The sequence below is a fragment of the Balaenoptera ricei genome, chromosome 1 (genome assembly GCF_028023285.1).
Source record: "Balaenoptera ricei isolate mBalRic1 chromosome 1, mBalRic1.hap2, whole genome shotgun sequence".
NCBI lineage: Eukaryota > Metazoa > Chordata > Mammalia > Artiodactyla > Balaenopteridae > Balaenoptera > Balaenoptera ricei.
Window position 1 is genome coordinate 106,319,148 of NC_082639.1, and position 20,239 is coordinate 106,339,386.

General features: G+C 40.3%; 1 protein-coding gene and 1 long non-coding RNA gene across 7 annotated transcripts in view; both read left to right on the top strand.

The window, feature by feature from the left end:
• Window positions 1-20,239, top strand: part of LOC132369349 (myomegalin) — a 213,688-nt gene that overhangs the window by 82,469 nt on the left and 110,980 nt on the right. For 5 of the 6 annotated variants that reach the window (XM_059929196.1, XM_059929163.1, XM_059929185.1 and 2 more), the window contains 3 exons: window positions 16,194-16,270; window positions 19,523-19,646; window positions 19,782-19,957. In XM_059929196.1, the coding sequence (XP_059785179.1) occupies window positions 16,194-16,270; window positions 19,523-19,646; window positions 19,782-19,957 (377 nt within the window). Of the gene's footprint in view, window positions 1-16,193; window positions 16,271-19,522; window positions 19,647-19,781; window positions 19,962-20,239 lie in introns of those variants that run through there. The other variant, XM_059929194.1, reaches the window with a different exon arrangement.
• LOC132351551 (uncharacterized) lies at window positions 3,971-11,136 on the top strand. Its single transcript, XR_009498370.1, has 3 exons — window positions 3,971-4,038; window positions 4,347-4,494; window positions 10,939-11,136. It is a non-coding gene; the product is annotated as an uncharacterized LOC132351551 (long non-coding RNA).

The window sequence follows — 20,239 nt, forward strand, 5'->3', positions numbered from 1 at the left end:
ATTTTAGAAGTCTCAGTATGTGACAGACAGTGATTAGCTATGCTCTGTCTCTGCAAGAATAAAAATAGGTTGATCCTAGTTGAAATCTAAGCATTAGGCCTCATTCATTTAAAAATATTTATTGAATATTCAATAACACCTACTATGTTATATTCGTAGTCCCTACTATATTCATTCACCTACTATATTGATAGTACCTACTATGTTCCAGGTGCTATTGGAGGTGGTTATAATAATAATATAAATGAACAAAAAAGATGAGCATTCCTACCCTCATGAAATTTATATTCTATTATGAGGGGGCAGACAATAAATAAATATTAAATAACATGTAGAATGTTGGCAAGTGATAAGTCCTAATGGGGAAAAAAATAGTAGAGTAGGGTAAGGGGGTCAAAAAGTATAAGAATGGAGGGCAGGTTGCAGCATTCAAGAGTGGTCAGGGGAGGCTACATTTAGAAAGTGGTTTTTAAAACACATTATCTCACAGTTTACATGAGTCAGCAGTCCAGGCACAGCTTAGCTGAGTTCTCTGCTTAGAGTTTTACTAGGCTACAACCAAAGTAATGGCCAGGCTGAATTCTTATCTGGAGGCTTGACTGGGGATGAATCTGCTTCTGAGCTCGCTTGAGTTGTTGGCAGAATTTATTTCCTTGTAGGACTAAGGGCCCAGACTTCTTGCTGAATGTTGGCTAGAGACTGCCCATAGTTCTTTGAAGCCACCTACTGTTCCTTGCCATGTGGACTTTCCCCACACATTCACGTCATCAAGGCAGCGAGGAGAAGCTCTAGAGCAAGTCAGCTAGTAAGATATTCTTAATACTTAACATAGTCACAGGAATGACAGTACATCACCTTTGCCGTATACTATTGTTTGGAAGCCAGTTACACATCCTGCTGTACTCAAGGTGGGGATTACACAAAGACATGAACACTGGAAGGCAGGGATTATGGGGAGCCCTGTTAGAGACTGTCCACCACATGATTTTCCTGTATCTTTTTGTAACTTTATTATACAGATATGAGATGGGAAGGGAAGTCAATAAACATGAGAATGACCAGTGGATGGAGGAAGATTTATTCATGGGTTTACCGTCACAGAATTTATAGCCTGTAAGGCTGACCTGAGGCAATGAAGCCATCCCAGATTGGTGGTCTCTATGCTGAGCTCCTTACTCACCCTTTGTACTTGGCTGTTTGTGTTGCCATTTCCTTTGCTGTTTCTGTTTTCCTCTCTCTCTCTTTTTTTTTTTTTTGTTTAAATTAACTGTATTAAGTGTACAGTTTGATGAATTTTAACAAATATATATATCTACCTATGCAATAGCCACCCCACAATTGAGATATAAAACACTTCCATCACCCAAAAAAGTTGCTGTGTGTCCCACTGGTGCCAGTCCTTTTACATCTCTGACTGCTGGAAACCATTGATCTGCTTTCAGTCTATAGTTTCATTCTGTCTATTCTAGAATTTCATATAAATGGAATCAGGGAGTATAGATTCTGGTGATAGGCTTCTTTTGCTTAGCACAATGATTTTGAAGTCATCTACGTTGTTTGTATCAGTAGTTTACTCTTTTTTATTGCTGAGTAGTATTCCATTGTATGAATAGAATGCAATTTGTTTATCCATTCACCTGTTGATGAACATATGGATTGTGTCCTGTGATTGGCTATTATGACTAAAGGTGCTGTGCATATTCATGTACAAGTCTTTGTTGTATTTCTCTTGGATACATACCCAGTAGTAGAATTGTTAGGTCATATAATAATCATGTATTTCAATTTATAAGATACTACCAAACTGTTTTCCAGAGTGGGTATGCAATAGAAAATAGTTTTTAAGCAACAACCTAAAGGAGATGAGGAAGTTAGCCAAACAGATAACTGGGAGGAGCCCATTCCAGGTAGAGAAAGAGCAGGAGAGCCATGGAGGCTGAAACAGCATGAGAATGGGCGAGGATGTTGGGAGATGAGACCCCAGAGGTAATGGAGATGGTGCACATCAGATAGGCCCTGGTAGATAATTTTAAAGACTTCAGCATTTACTCTGAGTGACAAGATGACACTCAGCCAGTGACAGTCCTATCTGACTTTTGAAAGATTGTTGTAGTTACAGTATTGAGAATAGCCTATAGAAAGGCAAGGGTAGAAGCCAGAAGGGCTATTAGGAAGCCATTGCAGTTGTCCACATAAGAGATGGTGATCAGACTAAGGTAACAGCAGTTAATGTGGGGAGAAGTGGTGAAGGTAACACCAACAAGATCGCTGATGGATTGGATATGGAATGTGAGAGAAAGAAAGAAATCAATGACGTCATCAGGGGTTTTGGCCTAAGCAACTGGAAGGATGGAGTTGCCATAATTGAGATAGGGAAGGGTATGTATAGAGCAGGTTTGAGGGTGGAGAGTAGGAGTTCAGTTTTGGACATTTTATGTTTCAGATATTTGTTGGACATCTCCAGTGGCAATATCATGTAAGTGGTTGAGTGTATAAATCTGAAGTTTTGGAGAAAGGGTTGGGCTGGAGATATAAATTTGGGAGTCATCAGCATATAGATAGTATTTTAAATCATGAGACTGGACTTCCCTGGTGGCGCAGTAGTTAAGAATCCACCTGCCAAATAGAGACACAGATGTAGAGAACAAACGTATGGACACCAAGGGGGGAAGCGGCGGGGGGGTGGTGGTGGGATGAATTGGGAGATTGGGATTGACATGTATACACTAATATGTATAAAATGGATGACTAATAAGAACCTGCTGTATAAAAAAATAGATAAAATTCAAAAATTCAAAAAGTAAATAAAAAAAAAAAAAAAGAATCCACCTGCCAATGCAGGGGACACGGGTTCGAGCCCTGGTCTGGGAAGATCCCACATGCTGCGAAGCAACTAAGCCCATGCACCACAACTACTGAGCCCACGCTCTAGAGCCTGCAAGCCACAACTACTGAGTCCGTGCTCCACAACTACTGAAGCCCAGGTGCCTAGAACCCATGCTCTGCTACAAGAGAAGCCACCGCAATGAGAAGCCCATGCACCACAACGAAGAGTAGTCTCCGCTCGCTGCAACTAGAGAAAGCCCATGCACAGCAACGAAGACCCAATGCAGCCAAAAAAAAAAAAAAAAGCCATGAGACTGTACAGATCACCAAGGGAGTTAGTCCTACCAAGGTGGAAGATAAAAGGACCAAAGACTAAGCCCTGGGTCACTCTAACATTAATAGTTTGGGGAAAGGAGGAAGAACCAGCAAAGGAGATGGAGAAGATATAACCAGTGAAGTGGGAAGAAAACCAAGAGAATCTGGATTCTGGAAGCCAAGTAAAGAAAACATACAATGGAAGAGAGAGGGATCAACCTTGTGAAATGCTGCTGATTGCTCAAGTATATGATGACTAAGAATTGACCTTTGGATTTGACAACATGAATGTCATTAGTGATCTTGATTAGAGTAGTTTTGGTAGTGGTAGAGGCAAAAGTCTGATTGCAGTAGGTTTAACAAAAAATGGGAGGAGAGGAATTGGACTGATTACGTTGAGGAGTTTTGTTGCAAAGGAGAGCAAAGAAATGGAACAGTAACTGGTAAAGGTAAGGAGTCCATAGAAGACTTTTTAAAAGATAGATAAATAATAGTATGCTTGTGTACCAGTAGAATTTTCCAGTAGAAAGTGAAATATTGATTAGGGAGACTTTCTGGATGCTACTTTTGAGAAGTAGAGAGAATGGGACCTAATGCCTAAGTGGAAGGTTTGGCTTTAGATGGGAGCATGGATAGTTATCTGTGGTCACACACGGAAAGACAGTTTGTGAGCACAGATGCTAGTAGATGATGGATAGATATGGTGGTAGGAGACTGTAGGGGTTTTCTTCTAGTTACTTCAGTATTCTTAATGAAGTAGGAAGCAAGCTTTATTCTCTCACTATGTTTTTTTTCTTTTTCTCACTATGTATTTTCAAATATATTCCTAGAGTGAGTCAGTCTCCCTCATGTGTGCTAATTCCTGCTGACACATCCTTGTTCATGCCTGGAATACCTGTATCCTTTTTCTCTGCTTATTCCAAACCCTACTCAGGTTTCAAAGTCCAACTTAGATTCTACCTGCTCAGGTGGGCCTTTCATCATAACCACTCCCTGAAACCATCTTTTACGCTCTGTGCTCTTCCAGCAGTTATAGTTCAGACAGATTATTTGGCACATGTTTAATCCCTGGCTGGCAATTATCTTTCCAATGTGTACCTTGCTTATTTCTCCTTCTAGATTATAAGCACTTTGTGGGTTGGATTGATCTCAAACTTACTCTATTGCCTTTAACATTCTCTTCAACATTGTTGAGCCCATAATAGAAACTCAGAAAGTTGGTGTTGATTGATTGCAAACACCCTGGAAGTTGCAGGTGAGGCTCATCTGTACATGTGAAAGAGGAGGCCACTTTTCCATCCTTTGATGTCCCCTCCACCTGAGAGCCCACAAGCTGGCTTTGGAGCACTGCAGGTGAACCTCCAACTCTTCCTGGAACGAAGAAGTCTCTCCAAGAGAAGGGTTAGCAGAAGTAGGAAGCAAACGACTTGAGAAAAGAAACAGTATAGGAAGAGGAAATTCTTGACAGTGAGAATGGTTTAAAGAGGGTTGTGTTTTTATTTTTAACAGCACCCATTCATTGGATAAATAATCATCTTCCATGTGTGGGCACTTCTGTGTATGGGCACTGTGCTAGCAATAGGGATGCAATGGTAAGGAGATAGAGGGGGTCCCTGCCCTCCTGACACTTGCAGTTTAGTGTCTGAACATAGTTTGAGTAGATACTGTGACCTGACTTCTTCAGTGTGGTGCCTATCACCCCCTAGATAATTTTGCTTCACTTACAATTAGCTAGAGTCACTTCTGTATTTTGTTGGTTGATGAATACCATAACCCCATAAAACTCTTACAGGTGCTCTTAGACCATGGGGTTAATTGTGATGCAGGTCAGGACACGTCTTCATGTAGTGTACTTAAAACTAGTACATCTTTTTTCTAACATTTTGTAGAACAGCACTGTCCAACAGAAATTTAATGTAAGCCACAGGTGTAATCCATCTATCTATCTACACCGGGTCTTAGTTGAGGCACGTGGGATCTTAGTTGTGGCATGCGGGGTCTAGTTCCCTGGAGCAAGGAGTCTTAATCGCCGGACCACCAGGGAAGTCCCCACAGATGTAATTTAAAATTTTATAGTGACCACATTAAAAGAAAGGTATATTAATGTTAATAACGTGTTTAAAATATCATTTCAACATGAAATCAACATTAAAAAAATCATTAGGATTTTATGTTCTTTTGTTGCGGCTAGTCTTTTCCATTCAGTGTGTATTAGGTCTTTGAAATCCTTACAGCACATCTCATTTTGGACTAGTCATACCTTAAGGGTTCAATAGCTTCGTGTGGCTCGCGGCTGCCATCCTGAATGGCACAACTTAAGAGTCTACAGTCTAAGTGCTGCCCCTGGTCTCAAGCACAGGTATAATTTCAGAGGAGTTGCCTGATCATAGGACCTGGCTTCAGGACACAGATAGGCTTCCAAGGGAGGAGTGACTGCCAGGTGTTGGAACTTAGGTTCCATTTTGTAGTGTAAGTTTCAATGCAAGAAAAACTGTCCTGGACGTTGCAGAATACCAATGAGTGGCTTTATTCATTTTGGAGAGTAGATCAAAGCAAGTGTCGATCCAGAATGGAGAGCTGAATTTGGGGATAAATGTCAGATCATGTTAGATGCCACAGATAATTTAAAAATGTTTAGATGGCCTTAGGTTTCCTATGTACCAATTTATCTGTAGAAAAATTAATATAATTTTTATACTTTATAACTCCTAATTCTGTGCCTGCTACCCAAAGGGAAGTTAAGGAAAGCACAGGATGGTTCCCCTGAACTCCAGTTTCTAAATAGCTGAGGGAAACAAATCATTCTGAGCATCCCTTTTATAGCCCCTTCAGTGGGGCCGGGTTCCTGTCTCCACACAAGGTGTCCTGGGATTGTAGGGGCTCCAGCCTCACCCCTGACTTTCACAAGAGGCCTGCACTTTTCTAAATTAAGCCCAGCCAGTCCTATTTATGAACAGAGAGGCTCCAGCCAAGTGAGAGAGATTCGTCCTGCTGAGGAATGTGCTGGGGACAGGGAGAGAATCACTGAGATCACTGGTATTTATATGGATGTTTTCTCACTTGCCAGCTCAGTTGAGCCAGATCAACAGAGGCTTTTGGGACTCGACCAAGATTTTAACAGAGTGACTAATAAGGGTTTAAGCTGATCATTGTGAACACCAAGGCAGTGCGTATATTGGGACCTCTGAGCTCAGAGTGTAAATAAAAAATGTCCCAGACAACTCATATTTTTCCCCATATTTTTAAATGGACTTTTATTTTTTAGGGTAGTTTTAGGTTTGCAGCAAAATTGAACAGAAGGTACAGAAAATTCTCGTATGTCCCCTGCACCCCTCCCAAATCAAAGCCTCCCCCACCATCAAAACCCAAAGCTTTTAGTTAATCGTTTTATCTTTTTTTTTTTTAATTTTTATTTATTTATTTATTTATGGCTGTATTGGGTCTTCGTTTCTGTGCGAGGGCTTTCTCCAGTTGTGGCAAGCGGGGGCCACTCTTCATCGCGGTGCGCGGGCCTCTCACTATCGTGGCCTCTCTTGTTGCGGAGCACAGGCTCCAGACGCGCAGGCGCAGCAGTTGTGGCTCACGGGCCCAGTCGCTCCGCGGCATGTGGGATCCTCCCAGACCAGGGCTCGAACCCATGTCCCTTGCATTGGCAGGCAGATTCTCAACCGCTGCGCCAGCAGGGAAGCCCTCGTTTTATCATTTAACCTCATTTTAATCTATCTTTCTTGGGTTCCCAAACTCAAGGTTGACCAGAAATACCGATCTCTGCTTATGATTCATACATCTTACTACCTTTGGGGAACTAATGTTTATTGAACACCTACTATATGTCAGGTATTTTCATTTACATCCTTTCATTTAATTTTCACAGTATCCTTGAAAGGTAGTGATTGTAAACACCTGAAGGAACTACAACTTAGGTTAAGTGACTTACTTCTAGAAAATAGAGGATGAACTATGTGGAACTGTGAAAAATGGTTGAATATCTGCACTTTCATATGATTCAACCTAACAGAATGTGATAGTAAGTATTTGAACCCAGACCAGTTTAGTTCTAAAGTCTATACTCTTCACCATACTGCTGCCCTAAGTACAAGATTCTTTATTTTCCCTTGGCAGCTTTGTAGTTTCAGATTTATATTCCTCCTGCCTTAAAAGATTAGAACCAGGGAGCTGAGAGGAAGGGCAACCCAAGGTATAACACATGTTGAGTTGGGTCTAGGAATGTTTCTTTGGAGGCTAAAGCCTGGAGTTATAGGATGGACTTGCATTGATTTATGCATCTGCTACTATTTATATCTGCCACCTGTGTGTATTTCCATGCAGCTATTTGATTCTGGGTCTCTTTTGTTTATCACATTCTACTATAATTATCTGCTTAATTGCCCCCATAGGCTGTAAATTCCCTGAGGACTGTGATTGTGTCTGCCTTGCTCTTTTTAATACTTATTAGAGTGCCTTACACATCCAAAGGAGATGCTCAATAAATATTTGATTTAAAAAAAGTTAATAAATAAATGCTACCGTCTCACAAGTTAGCTACCTGTCTTCTGCCCAGTGAGTACCCTTTCTGTCTGTCTCTGCCTCTCTCTCACACACACACGTGAGCCCTGGCTGTGTCTGTCCAAATACCTGGCCACCTTAGAACTCATCCACAGCCTCAGTGCTTACTCAGAGGTGGGTGTCTGTGTTTGTCTGATCAAGGTAAACTGAGCTGGGAAGGAATTGGTATTGTTTTCAGGCCTCTACTAAGGACTAACGTGGTTTGGGCTTGAAAGAGTGACCTGAACAGAGTAGTTCTGCCATCCGGATGTAGATCCTGGTACTTTGTATTGTACAAACTGAAACTTTCCACTTGGTTATTTTCCATTTCTTTGGGGAGCTGGACACTAAAGCAGTCTCTGACAGGAGAATGCCTGGCCTTGTAGTCTTCTGCTTACTGAGGCTGGGGACACTGCCCTGCTATCCTTTCCCTGGCAATGAACTATTCTTGTCACATGTTGGGGCAACCTATGTGTCTAATTTGGGGCTTAATTGCACTAGTGGATGACAATGAACCTGGAATCTGTAGAAAGGCAGGGGTTGCACCTCTGAATAAGGTCTTCCCTCCACCTGAGGGTCTGAGGACTTTTATGATTTGCATTTGAACACCTTCTGGCTAGGCGTCTTACATCAACAGAGAAGATGAGCAATGCAGGTGGTATAAGAATTCTTAGGGGCAAGAGGGAGAGGCTGTGATTCAAATTAATTGACTGTATAAAAACATAAAGCTCTGGGAGTGACTAGTCTAAGGTCACACAGTCAATGACAGAGCCAAATAGTTAGACCCTCTAGGGTCTTATTTTTGCTTTAAAACTAGGTGAATGAAAAGAAATCTCATCTACAAAACAACTCACTTGGAAGCTACTAAAATGTGTTTCTAGGGATTATATAGCAACCAAACCCTTGCCCCTTGTTCAGGACAGATAGGAGAACCCCTTGTGAAAATATTCAGAACTTCACCCTGTTTTATAGAGCTAATGCTTTGCCCCAGTGGTTTCAGAGAAGTCTGGAAAAGAAATTCACTGTGAACAAAAATATTTCTGAACTACACTTTTCCTAGAAGGGATATGGTTCTAAAAAGAAAAGAAAACATTTTAAAATAAAACGCATCCACTAGAGTGACTTTTCACTTTGGGTTAATAATCAGGAATTATAAGAGGATCTCCTCACAAGAGTTTGAGACTCTTCCTCCTATTAAACTATTTCTTTTTGAATTCCTTTAGTCTACAGAATTGATTCAGAGTAAGATCTGGCCATATTTATTTTTGTCCCAAGTAAAAACTCTTCCATGATAACTAACAAGGACCTACTGTATAGCACAGGGAACTCTGCTCAATGTTATATGGCAGCCTGGATGGGAGGGGAGTTTGGGGGAGAGTGGAGACATATATATGTATGGCTGAGTCCCTTTGATATGCACCTGATACTATTATAACCTTGTTAATCAGCTATACTCCAATATAAAAGGAAAAGTTAAAAAAAAAAAAAAAAACTCTTCCATGGAAGGCCTGCTTTTCTCTGGCTTGTTTCGTACTGTCTTACAAAGGTGCAGTACCCATTTCCTTCACTCACTGACCCTAATTCACGTCTTATCACACTGAAAAGCACTTTGGTTCTGGCAAGCTTTAATCTCCAATGCATAGTTACTTGCTGATGTTATCAATGAATGTATACTGGTATGCTGTCAAGGTTTTTTTTTTTTTTTTGAGTACTCTTCCCCCAGCAGCAAACTCTGAGGTATAAAGTAAGACATAATCCTTGTCGTCAAAAGTGCTTGAAGATCAGTTGAAACACACACACACACACACACGAAGTTAAATACCAAAACAAAAATGTAAGTTAGCAATTCAAGACAGATGGTAAAGTGTTTATTCCATAAACATATATGGAGAGCTAATGAGGGCAAAGTACTTTTCCAGATATTAAAACCTAGAAGGGAAGCCAGACATTTTAAATAGCTAATCAAAGCAGAGTGAGTTGAGTGCTATACTAGAGATAGGTGTCAGATGACCGAATCCTGGTTTACTCAGGACAGTCCTGATTTTGCCAGTTGTCCTGGTATAATTGTGATAGTGCCTCTTTTCACTTTCAGAAGAGTCCCAGTATGGATGCTAAATTATAGTCATCTTAGTTGTAAACAGTGGAAGTGAAGAGAAATAAATTATTAAGTTCTGACTAGGGGATTAGGGAAGGTTTCCTGGAAGGGGGAGTGGGGGGTGTTTGAACTGAACCCTAATGAAGAACAGTTTTAGAAAGAAGAGAGGGACTTCCCTGGTGGCGTAGTGGTTAAGAATCCGCCTGCCAATGCAGGGGACATGGGTTCGATCCCTTGTCCAGGAGGATCCCACATACTGCAGAGCAACTAAGCCCGTGCGCCACAACTACTGAGCCTGTGCTCTAGAGCCCGCAAGCCAGAACTACTGAGCCCTCGTGCCACAACTACTGAAGCCAATTAGAGAAAGCCTGTGCACAGTAACGAAGACCCAACGCAGCCAAAAAAAAATAATAATAATAATAATAAAAAGAAAGAAGAGAGAAGGCGTCACAGGCTAAAAGCAACTCAGGCAAAGCCTTGGTGACATCCAAGGGCACTTACATGATTGATTTCTCAATCAGCAGAAGCCCTTAGTTTAGAGGTGAAGAGGGTGGCCCCACCAAAGGCCAGCGGTGTCTTGGAAACTATCTTGCCATAAACTACTATCACTCAGAACTCTGGTTTTCAGAAAAGATAGCCACTGGATAATGACTGATGTCATCGCGGTGCAGTGTCAGACCAGAAGGGTGCAGTTCCAGCTGGGTAAAGTGAGCAGGGAGGGGAGGGAGAAGAAGAGGGAGTGTGAGGCAATGTGAGAGTTGAAGGAGACTGGAAGAGGGTAGGAGGTGAAGTCAGAGAATTGTGATTTTATTAGCTCCGACTGCCCAGTTAAAGAAGTCGCAGATTCCTCTCTAAAAGAATCTTGTTTGTAGTTTATTTCTGCAGATCTTCCTTCCTCCCTATGACCCAGTTGTATTCTGAGTCCCCCAGGTTTAAGAGGCAGGTTTATTTCCTTTATCCCTCAGTATTGGGGTATGGACTCAGCACCACTGTTTTGTAAGTCTGGTGGCTGAAAGGAGCTGCTATAGGGAGCCAAACGTTCTTTGCTATCTGTGACCATAGTGTAGGGAATTCCAGAGGTGAAAAGGAAAAAATTTAAAAAGAATGTGGATATCTACCTTTTTGTGATGAAAATGCCCTTTCTAACTTTTCATTAGGAAATTTTTCAAAAGTAGACAAAGATAAAGAGAACAGTGCCTCCCATGTACCTGTCCCGAGTACTGGGGACCTGTGTACCTGTCACCCAGCTTCAACAGTTACCAACATTCTGCTGTCTCTGTCCTCCCTGCTCCTCACAGCAACTCTCGGACACCACAGAACTGCATCTGGACAGACGTCAGAATGCACCGCTAACCAATAAGGTCTTTGTTTTTAACCATAACCACAATACCATTATCGTACCCAAAAACTTAAAGATAATTTCTTTTTTTAAATGTAATAATAGTCTTTTTTTTATTTTAAAAAATTTTTATTTCATATTGGAGTATAGTTAATTTACAATGTTGTGTTAGTGTCAGGTGTACAGCAAAGTTATTTAGTCATACGTATACATATTCTTTTCCCATATAGGTTATTACGGAGTATTGAGTAGAGTTCCCTGTGCTATACAGTAGGTCCTTGTTGATTATCTATTTTATATATAGTAGTGTGTATATGTTAATCCCATTTCTATCATTTTTTAGATTCCACATATAAGTGATATCATATGATATTTGTCTTTGACTACTTAGTATGATAATCTCTAGGTCCATCCATGTTGCTGCAAATGGCATTATTTCATTCTTTTTAATGGCTAAATAATATTCCATTGTATATATGTACCACATCTTTATCCAGTCCTGTGTTGATGGACATTTAGGTTGCTTCCATGTCTTGGTTATTGTAAATAGTGCTGCTGTGAACAATGGGGTGCGTGTTTCTTTTTGAAGTATGGTTTTCTCCAGATATATGCCCAGGAGTGGGGTTGCTGGATCATATGGTAGCTCTATTTTTTGTTTTTTAAGGAACCTCCATACTGTTCTCCATAGTGGCTGTACCAATTTAAGATAATTTCTTAACACCATCTAATGCTTGGTCCGTGCTCACCTTTCTCTCTAAAATGTCCATTTTAAGGTCTGGAGATCTTAATTAGTAACTCTGAGTCTCAGAGTAGACTAGGCCCAAGAGAAGAATGGCCCTTTTATGGGGGAGGATGAAAGGTAGGAGAGGAGGCTGGAATTCTTAGCTGTATTTGGAATTCTACTAGTGACTTAAGTTGCCCTGCGGCAAGTTATTTTTCCTTTTCCTGCCTCAGATTTAGCAACCTTTTATCTTCAATGGGTTAATAATATACCTCTTAGGGAATATTCACGATTTAAAACAGAGAAGGTCTTTTAAAGGCTTCAGATAAAAAGTTTTTCTGTACAATCACACAGCATTAGCCAATCCCTTTTTTCTTCAACAAACATATTGTCATTCCACTTCTGCCTAGGTGTATCTGTTCCTGTCGGTTGGTTGGTTCACTCATTCAGTGCATTTACTACACATGAAGTTGCAAAACACTGAGGGCCTCAAGTTAGTCACAGCTGCTAGATATTTGAGTCAGGCATTGTGCTGGGTACTTACGTTATTTCATTTACCCCTCACTACACCGCTCAAGGTAATTTTTGTAACCCCTTTTTATTGATGAGGAAATTATGTTCTAAGAGGTTAAATAACTTACACAAAAAAGGTCATCCAGTTAGTAAGTGGCAGAAACGGATTTCTGCCTTTCTAGGTCTGCTGTCCTGAAACCCATGTCCCAACATCGCAAAGCCAAAAGGCACAAGCTGACAACCAGCACACCTGGCTAGTTCCACCACACCGTCATTTTTCTCTGTCCCAAGGGAATCTGTAATTCAAAAGTGTAAAAGCGCAGGTAGAAAGACATAGCATTATTTGGTGTGTCAATATTGAAGTACAAAAGGAATGATAGTTATGAAAAATCAGAGGCATAAGAAATGGCTTTTAATGGGGGAAATTGGTGGAGTGTGACGGCAGATAAGGCCGGATAGGTAAGTTGAGGTCAAATTTTGAGTAGACTCCATTCTCAAGCTGAGTAGTGTAAAATTTAATTGCTATGCAATTAAAAACCATGAGAAGCTTTCTGAGTAAAGGGAGTAAACTAATCAGAGATATGCTTTAGGAAAAATTTAAATGGTAGAGAGACTGAGGTTGGGGAGATCAGTTTTGAGACTATTCACTCTGATCCCAGTGATAAGGAAGGAGTACCTCATAGGGTGGTAACCATGGGTGCTGGAGAGGAGGGGCGAGATTGGAAAGAGATTTTGAAATACCCAGTGCTAACTTCTGTTAGAGATGCTTGAAGGCAATGTATAGTTTTGCTCTTTAGTTCAGATATAATAATGATGTTCCCTAGGTGCTGGACACTGCTCTAACTGCCTGTGTGATATGCAATATGTAATCATTGTTATCATTTAATTATAACCATTATAACTTCCTAGGGCTTTTTGAAACATTTTTTATAATTTAATTGAAATAAAATTCACATACCAATACAGCCCACTCATTTAAAGTGTACAATGTACACATCAGTGTTTCTAGAATATTCACAGAGTTGTGCAAATATCATAGCAATCAGTTTTAGAACATTTTCATCACTCCACAAAGAAACCCCCAACCCATTAACCATCACTTCCCAATTCCCCTATCCCCCCAGCCCTAGTCAACCACCTATCTACTTTGTTTCTCTGGATTTGCCTATTCTGGACACTTCATATAAATGGAATCATACAATGTGTGGTTTCTGTGACTGACTTCTTTTACTTATCATAATGTTTTCAAGGTTCAGCCATGTTGTAGCATCTATCATTCCTTTTTATGGCCAAATAACATTCCATTTTGTTTATCTGTTTATTAATCCATGGATGAAATTTTAAAAATTATTCTAGGATTTTTCTGTATCAGATATCTGTGCTTGAAATAAGTGAGCTACTGAATGGACTGTAGAGAAATTTCTAGCTTAATACCATATTTCCTTACCTACAGTGACCTTCTCTACCCTTGTATATCTTACACATTAAACCTTCCCTGGGTTAGGCTGTATCCTAAACTTCCTCATCAGTGATCACCTTTAGCATTTTAAATCCATACCTCAGAATTTTGCTCCTCTCAACTGGACTGCAGGCATACTGAGTATAAGAAACAAGTGTCAGACATCTTCATTATTCCCCACAAGACCTGATAAGTCCCTTTCCACATTAAGAGTGCTGTTAACAGTGGAGGAGAGGGGTCTGCAAGAGTCAGAGCAGACCCTTTAACACTCCCTGGCTGTGACCACACTTCTTTAATTTAAACTTCTCCCTCTCCCATTCCTAGAAGTGTCTTGTGGAATACTGGTGGAACACAGTATGCAAACTATTGACCTAGTTAATATAATGGGTAATAATGCTTCTAATCTAATGATGAAAGGACTGATACATTTTGCATTAAGATCTTTTTTTTTTCTTAAGGTGGTCAGGCAAAACCGTTTCTCTTTTGATTTTTAAAAAAGCAGTTTTGTTTTGTTTCGCTTTTTTTACGATTCCTGGTGTCACAGCTTCTGCTGGGGCAAAATTTTGAAAATCTCTATTTTTAAAGGGGATAGGCACATTGTGGATTATATGAGCAGTAGATCAATTTACAGAGTTAAAATTGAAGCCTTGGAAAAAAATTTTTTTTCTATTTCCTTCATGTTGTATTTATATGGGATGATGGAGGTTCACTAAACTTATGGTCATCATTTCATGATGTACGTAAGTCAAATCATTATGCTGAACACTTTAAACTTATACAGTGCTGTATGTCAGTTATATCCCAATAAAACTGGAAGGGGGGAAAAAGTTATGGCATGTTAAATAAAAGGATAGAGTCTTAAAAAAAAAAAAAAGAATCCTTGGAAAGGAATCAGGTCATTGGTTACTGGTTTCTTTTAACCCAATTCTATATTGAACTTTTCAGTACATACCAGGGTGGAAATCAATTCAGGAGAATCCTGTATTTAACATGGATTGGCGTTAAGACTGTTCAAGTGATGTGTCCTGAAACAAAACAAGCTACCAACACAGAGAAAATCTGATTAAACACAATTAATCTATAAACTCATTGTTAGCCCAGTCCTCTAGTTCTAGGTACTAATATCATAATGAAAGTTTACTGTATTTCTTATCATTTAAGTTCAGCTTCATCATTGAAACTTTTCCTTGGGTTAGGTAGGTGGATATTCTTCTGGAGAGTAGAAGGAGAGAAAGGTGCTCCCCCCCCCCCCCCCCCCCGCCAGCCACCCTCTCTTGAGTATATGCATTTCCTTGGATATCTTGACAAAGAGCTGATAAGATTTGGTGATATGATAAGCAACTGCAGTTAATTTTGGATCCACTTCAGCTATTTTTGGAATTTAACAATTTATATATTTACTAACGGAGAATGAAGAAACGTGATTAACTATGCAGTGATTTTTCTGCAGAAAGAGGGTACAGAGGGTTAGAATTTAATGCTGTAAATTGGAATGTACTTGCATTTCCATGTGGTAGATTTCATAATGCCCATGAAATTACCTTGATCCACCAGAATAATTGATCATGAGATTTAGGATCTAACCTTGTGGGATGAAACTGTTTTAGCAGTTCTCTGTGAGACTTGTAAACTTTATTGTCTATTTGCTTGAATAGACATAGTGCTAAAGCCTAGAGAAGGAACTATATTTTTTCTCTTTTCTCTTTTTTTTTCTTTCTGTCCTTTTCATTTCTCTTTTCTACTTATGTAGAAGAATAAAGCTAACGTGAAGAATGTTCAGATCAGATTGCCTAGGATATCCCACCTTTGGTGTAATAATTTTCTTTCCTTTCTATGACATATGATTAATGTAATATGTGATTATGACTGAGAACTTCAGCTATCCTAGTCAGGGAGGGAAAACTGTTGTTCTTATAAGTAATAACAGTGAACACTTAAAAAAATTGAACTGTAGTTGATTTACAATATTGCATAAGTTTCAGGTATAAAGTGATTCAGGTGTGTGTGTGTGTGTGTGTATATATATATATATATATATATATATATTCTTTTTCAGATTCTTTTCCATTACAGGTTATTACAAGATATTGAATATAGTTCCCTGTGCTATACAGTAAATCCTTGTTGTTTATCTATTTTATATACAGTGGTGTGTATTTGTTAATCCCATACTCAATTTTTCTCTCCCTGCCCCCCCCCCCCACCTTTCCCCTCTGGTAACCATAAGTTTTCTACGTCTGTGAGTCTGTTTCTGTTTTGTAAATAATTTCATTTGTATCATATTTTAGTGTCTACATAAAAGTGATATAATATTTGTCTTTCTCTGTCTGATAGAGGGTCTGTGGCAGTTAATGACGATTAATGCCTGTGTACTTTTCAGAACATCGAGTTGAAGGTTGAAGTAGAGAGCCTGAAACGAGAACTCCAGGACAAGAAACAGCATCTGGATAAAACATGGTGAGTTGCAGTTTGAACTAGTTGAGCTCTTGGTCCTTTCCAGTCTGGCTCATTAACTGAGAGCAATAGAATTCCTTAACCTTAACTCTGGCATTTGAATGCTGCATCCAATTCAGAAACTGAAACAATGTGCTTTTCTTTCCTTGGGCGCCAATAAGTCTGAGAGATGTTGACATAGATTGGTAAATTCATCAGACCTAAGTTTATAAACTTCCCAGTCAGTAATCTACTGGTAACATCCAGGGCTGACATAGAGTTTGGCGGAAATGGTCACTCTCATATAGTGCTGATGAGAGTGTGAATTGTGATAACATTTTTGGAATGGGTACTACCTATCAAAATAAAATATTAACACTTCCCTTGATCAAATAATTCCTAAAAGGAATCTATTCCTTATAAATAAAAGCAAGAGTATGAAAGGATAAATGTATAAGGATATTAACTGCATCATTATTTGTAATGGCAAAAAAAAACTAGAAACAACTATACATCAATAGGGCAACGGTTGAAAACATTTTGATATAAACATACTGTGGAATATTATGTAGTCATTAAAAAGAATGAGTTAGCTCTATATTATTGTCCTGGTGGGAAGTCCCTGATAGACTAAGTAAGGGGGAAAAGTGCTGAGTGATATTTAGAGTATAAGCCCCTTTGTGTAAAGACAATCTATGTGTACATGTGTTTGCTTGAATATGAATAGAAAAAAAACTGCAGGGTTACATACCAAACTCTTTAACATTGCCTGTGTCAGAGGAGTGAGAGTGGAGTTTGTGATGGGGAGAAGACTTGAATTTTTTTTCTTCATACCGTCTGTATTGTTAGGATGGTTACTTTTATAATTTACAGTTTTTATAATTAAAAAACCCTTAGTTTTTTTTTTTCTTTTTTAAATTTATTTATTTATTTATTTATTTTTGGCTGTGTTGGGTCTTAGTTTCTGTGCGAGGGCTTTCTCTAGTTGCGGCAAGTGGGGGCCACTCTTCATCGCGGTGCGCGGGCCTCCCACTATCGCGGCCTCTCTTGCTGCGGAGCACAGGCTCCAGACGCGCAGGCTCAGTAGTTGTGGCTCACGGGCCTAGTTGCTCCGCGCGATGTGGGATCTTCCCAGACCGGGGCTCGAACCCGTGTCCCCTGCATTGGCAGGCAGATTCTCACCCACTGCGCCACCAGGGAAGCCCCAACCCTTAGTTTTAAATGACAAGTACTATTGAAATTGTTACTAAAAATAATTTTCAGATTATATCCTAGAATCAGTATACATTCAATATGATCTGGCGTTTCTTCTATCTCCACAGTATTTCTTTTTTCTTTTTTTTAAATCTTCCTGATTATCCTTCTTTTTTTTTTTTTATTAATTTATTTATTTTTGGCTGTGTTGGGTCTTAGTTTCTGTGCGAGGGCCCTCTCCAGTTACAGCAAGCGGGGGCCACTCCTCACCGCGATGCGCAGGCCTCTCACCGCCGCGGCCTCTCCCATTGCAGAGCACAGGCTCCAGACGCGCAGGCTCAGGAGTTGTGGCCCACGGGCTCTAGAGCGCAGGCTCAGGAGTTGTGGCGCACGGGCCCAGCTGCTCCGCGGCATGTGGGATCCTCCCAGACCAGGGCTCGAACCTGTGTCCCCTGCACCGGCAGGCAGACTCTCAACCACTGCACCACCAGGGAAGCCCCTCCACAGTATTTCTTGATGCTTAGAATGATAGTCCAGCAGTATCCGAATACTCAAACCAGACTCAACTATACACAGTATGCTGGAATTACTCAATACTTACTAAGGCATTAAGTGAACTAATAGATTTTAGGAAAACTTATAATAACAGTTGAGTTACAAGTTTTCAGATTTGTGTAGTGCTTTTAAAAAAAAATTATGTCATTTCAGCTTTTAATTAGGAGGCATTATCCTATTTTTAGCAATGAGAAAACTAAGGTACAGAGTGTTAAAGTCTTCTCAAATGAGTGGCAGAGCCCACATCTTCTGGCATCAAGTCCAAGGCTCTTCTGACTTCACAACAGCTGTAGCCTATTAAATCAGGCATTCCTGGCTGACTTACTCAGAAAATGTATAACTTCCAATCTCAAGACATTGTAGTTAGCTGTTGTCTATTGCATTTATCAAGGAATATGGAGTCAAAGTTGATGATTCCTGAGGTCTATTTAAGGGTCTTAGGTTATTCTCTTGACTTGTGTCCCTTGTACAACAAAGACCCTTCTACCGCCAAAAGGCTGCATAATGACATGGGAACTCAAGATAAATATAGTCTCTGGGACAGTGCTGAGTAGTGTCCACTATCGACCAAGGAATTCTATAATCTTTAGGGAAGTTCCATTTGGTCACCGTGGACACAACCTTCTGGGCCAAATATTAAAATACTACTGGGCTTGGATAGAGCAACTTTGATTTATCATGAGCCTATGAAGGTTCAATATTGTTCTCTGCCCTGAGAACAAGAAGATTGTCCATGGTTCTCAACAAATGGCTTAAAACAAGAATAAAACCAAACCGGAATTAAGATCATTCAGCACCTGATACTGCCCCCAAATTTCTAATCCTCAGACATCCAAAGGCAGCTGTTGTTAGCTATAAATAAGCTGGTGACACCTTACCCACTTCATGCTAGCGCCTGGGCATTCATTCCTAAGGACATCAGAGAAGCAAAGCTGGGCCAGAACCCTGAGCTTCCATAGATTAAACGTCTGCTTTCTGCATGGGACTGTGGGAAAACTGGATAGAACTCTGGGTAGGTAGCCCAGATTCAGGACAGTCTATGGGTTACTGGCTGTAAAGGAGAAAAGCATTTCTGTGGCTGTCCAAATGGATATTCTATTTCAGCAACCTAAATGGAAGGAACACTCTGAATTCAAATAGCAAGACAGGCAAGGAACTAGCAAAGCACTCTGGGAGAGCAGTCTTAATGGGAAAGTCTGGGGACAGATGATGGTGAACTTGGATGCTGAGTTCTAAACCATTTGATGACTACCTGCCTTTCAAATGCAAGATCCTTCTCTTGAAGCTATAGCAGTAATGAAGCCTCTAGGGAGTCAGGTATAGTCTGATTGACAAGCAACACAAATTAGAGTTCCTAAAAGATTACCTGAAAAGTTGGAAAGAGCAGTTCCACAAATAATTGCAGAGGAAAAAAATACTCCATTTTTATTTTCATCAATGGGACTCTGAATTACTGAAACAGCCTTAATGGGTCCACTTGCTAAATTATATGACTGGCTCTGACTGGCTAATGCTCTGTGGTTTTAGCACTGATGTGGAAAATCTCAACAGCCATAATGAAGCTGAGCTCCGGCGCCAGTTTGAGGAGAGACAGCAGGAGACGGAGCATGTTTACGAGCTCCTGGAGAATAAGATCCAGCTTCTGCAGGAGGTGAGTATCCACGGCTAAGGGTCCCCTTTTACCTCTTTTCCGACTGCTCTGCCTCCCGGCATTCACCTTTTCCCTCCCTAAAGTACCTATGTTTGCAGCCTTTCAGGTTTTGTTCTTTTCTCGTTCTTTTTACAGGAATCCAGGCTAGCAAAAAATGAAGCCGCACGGATGGCGGCTCTGGTGGAAGCAGAGAAAGAGTGTAACCTGGAGCTCTCAGAGAAACTGAAGGGAGTCACCAAGGACAGGGAAGATGTACCAGGAAACCGGGTCAAGCCCAACCAATACACTGAGGCCCTGGCCCAAAGGGACAAGTAGGTGCTTTTGGTGCTCTATTTGCCATTTGTCTTTTGCCTGTTCTCGAGCCTGTGTGAGTATATAGCAGCTGCACTGTTCCCTTTGAAGGATTTATGGTGGACCTTCACCATTACCAAGACTTTATGGTTCCCACAAGTAAAGAAATCTCTTTTTAGGGCTGCATCTTTAATAGTATCCATTAACAGAACTGAGTAGTTGGCAATCAGGAGACTTAGGTAGGTATAAGTAGAACAATGGTCAAATGGTAGCAAACAAGAGACATGGATTCACTTATTCAC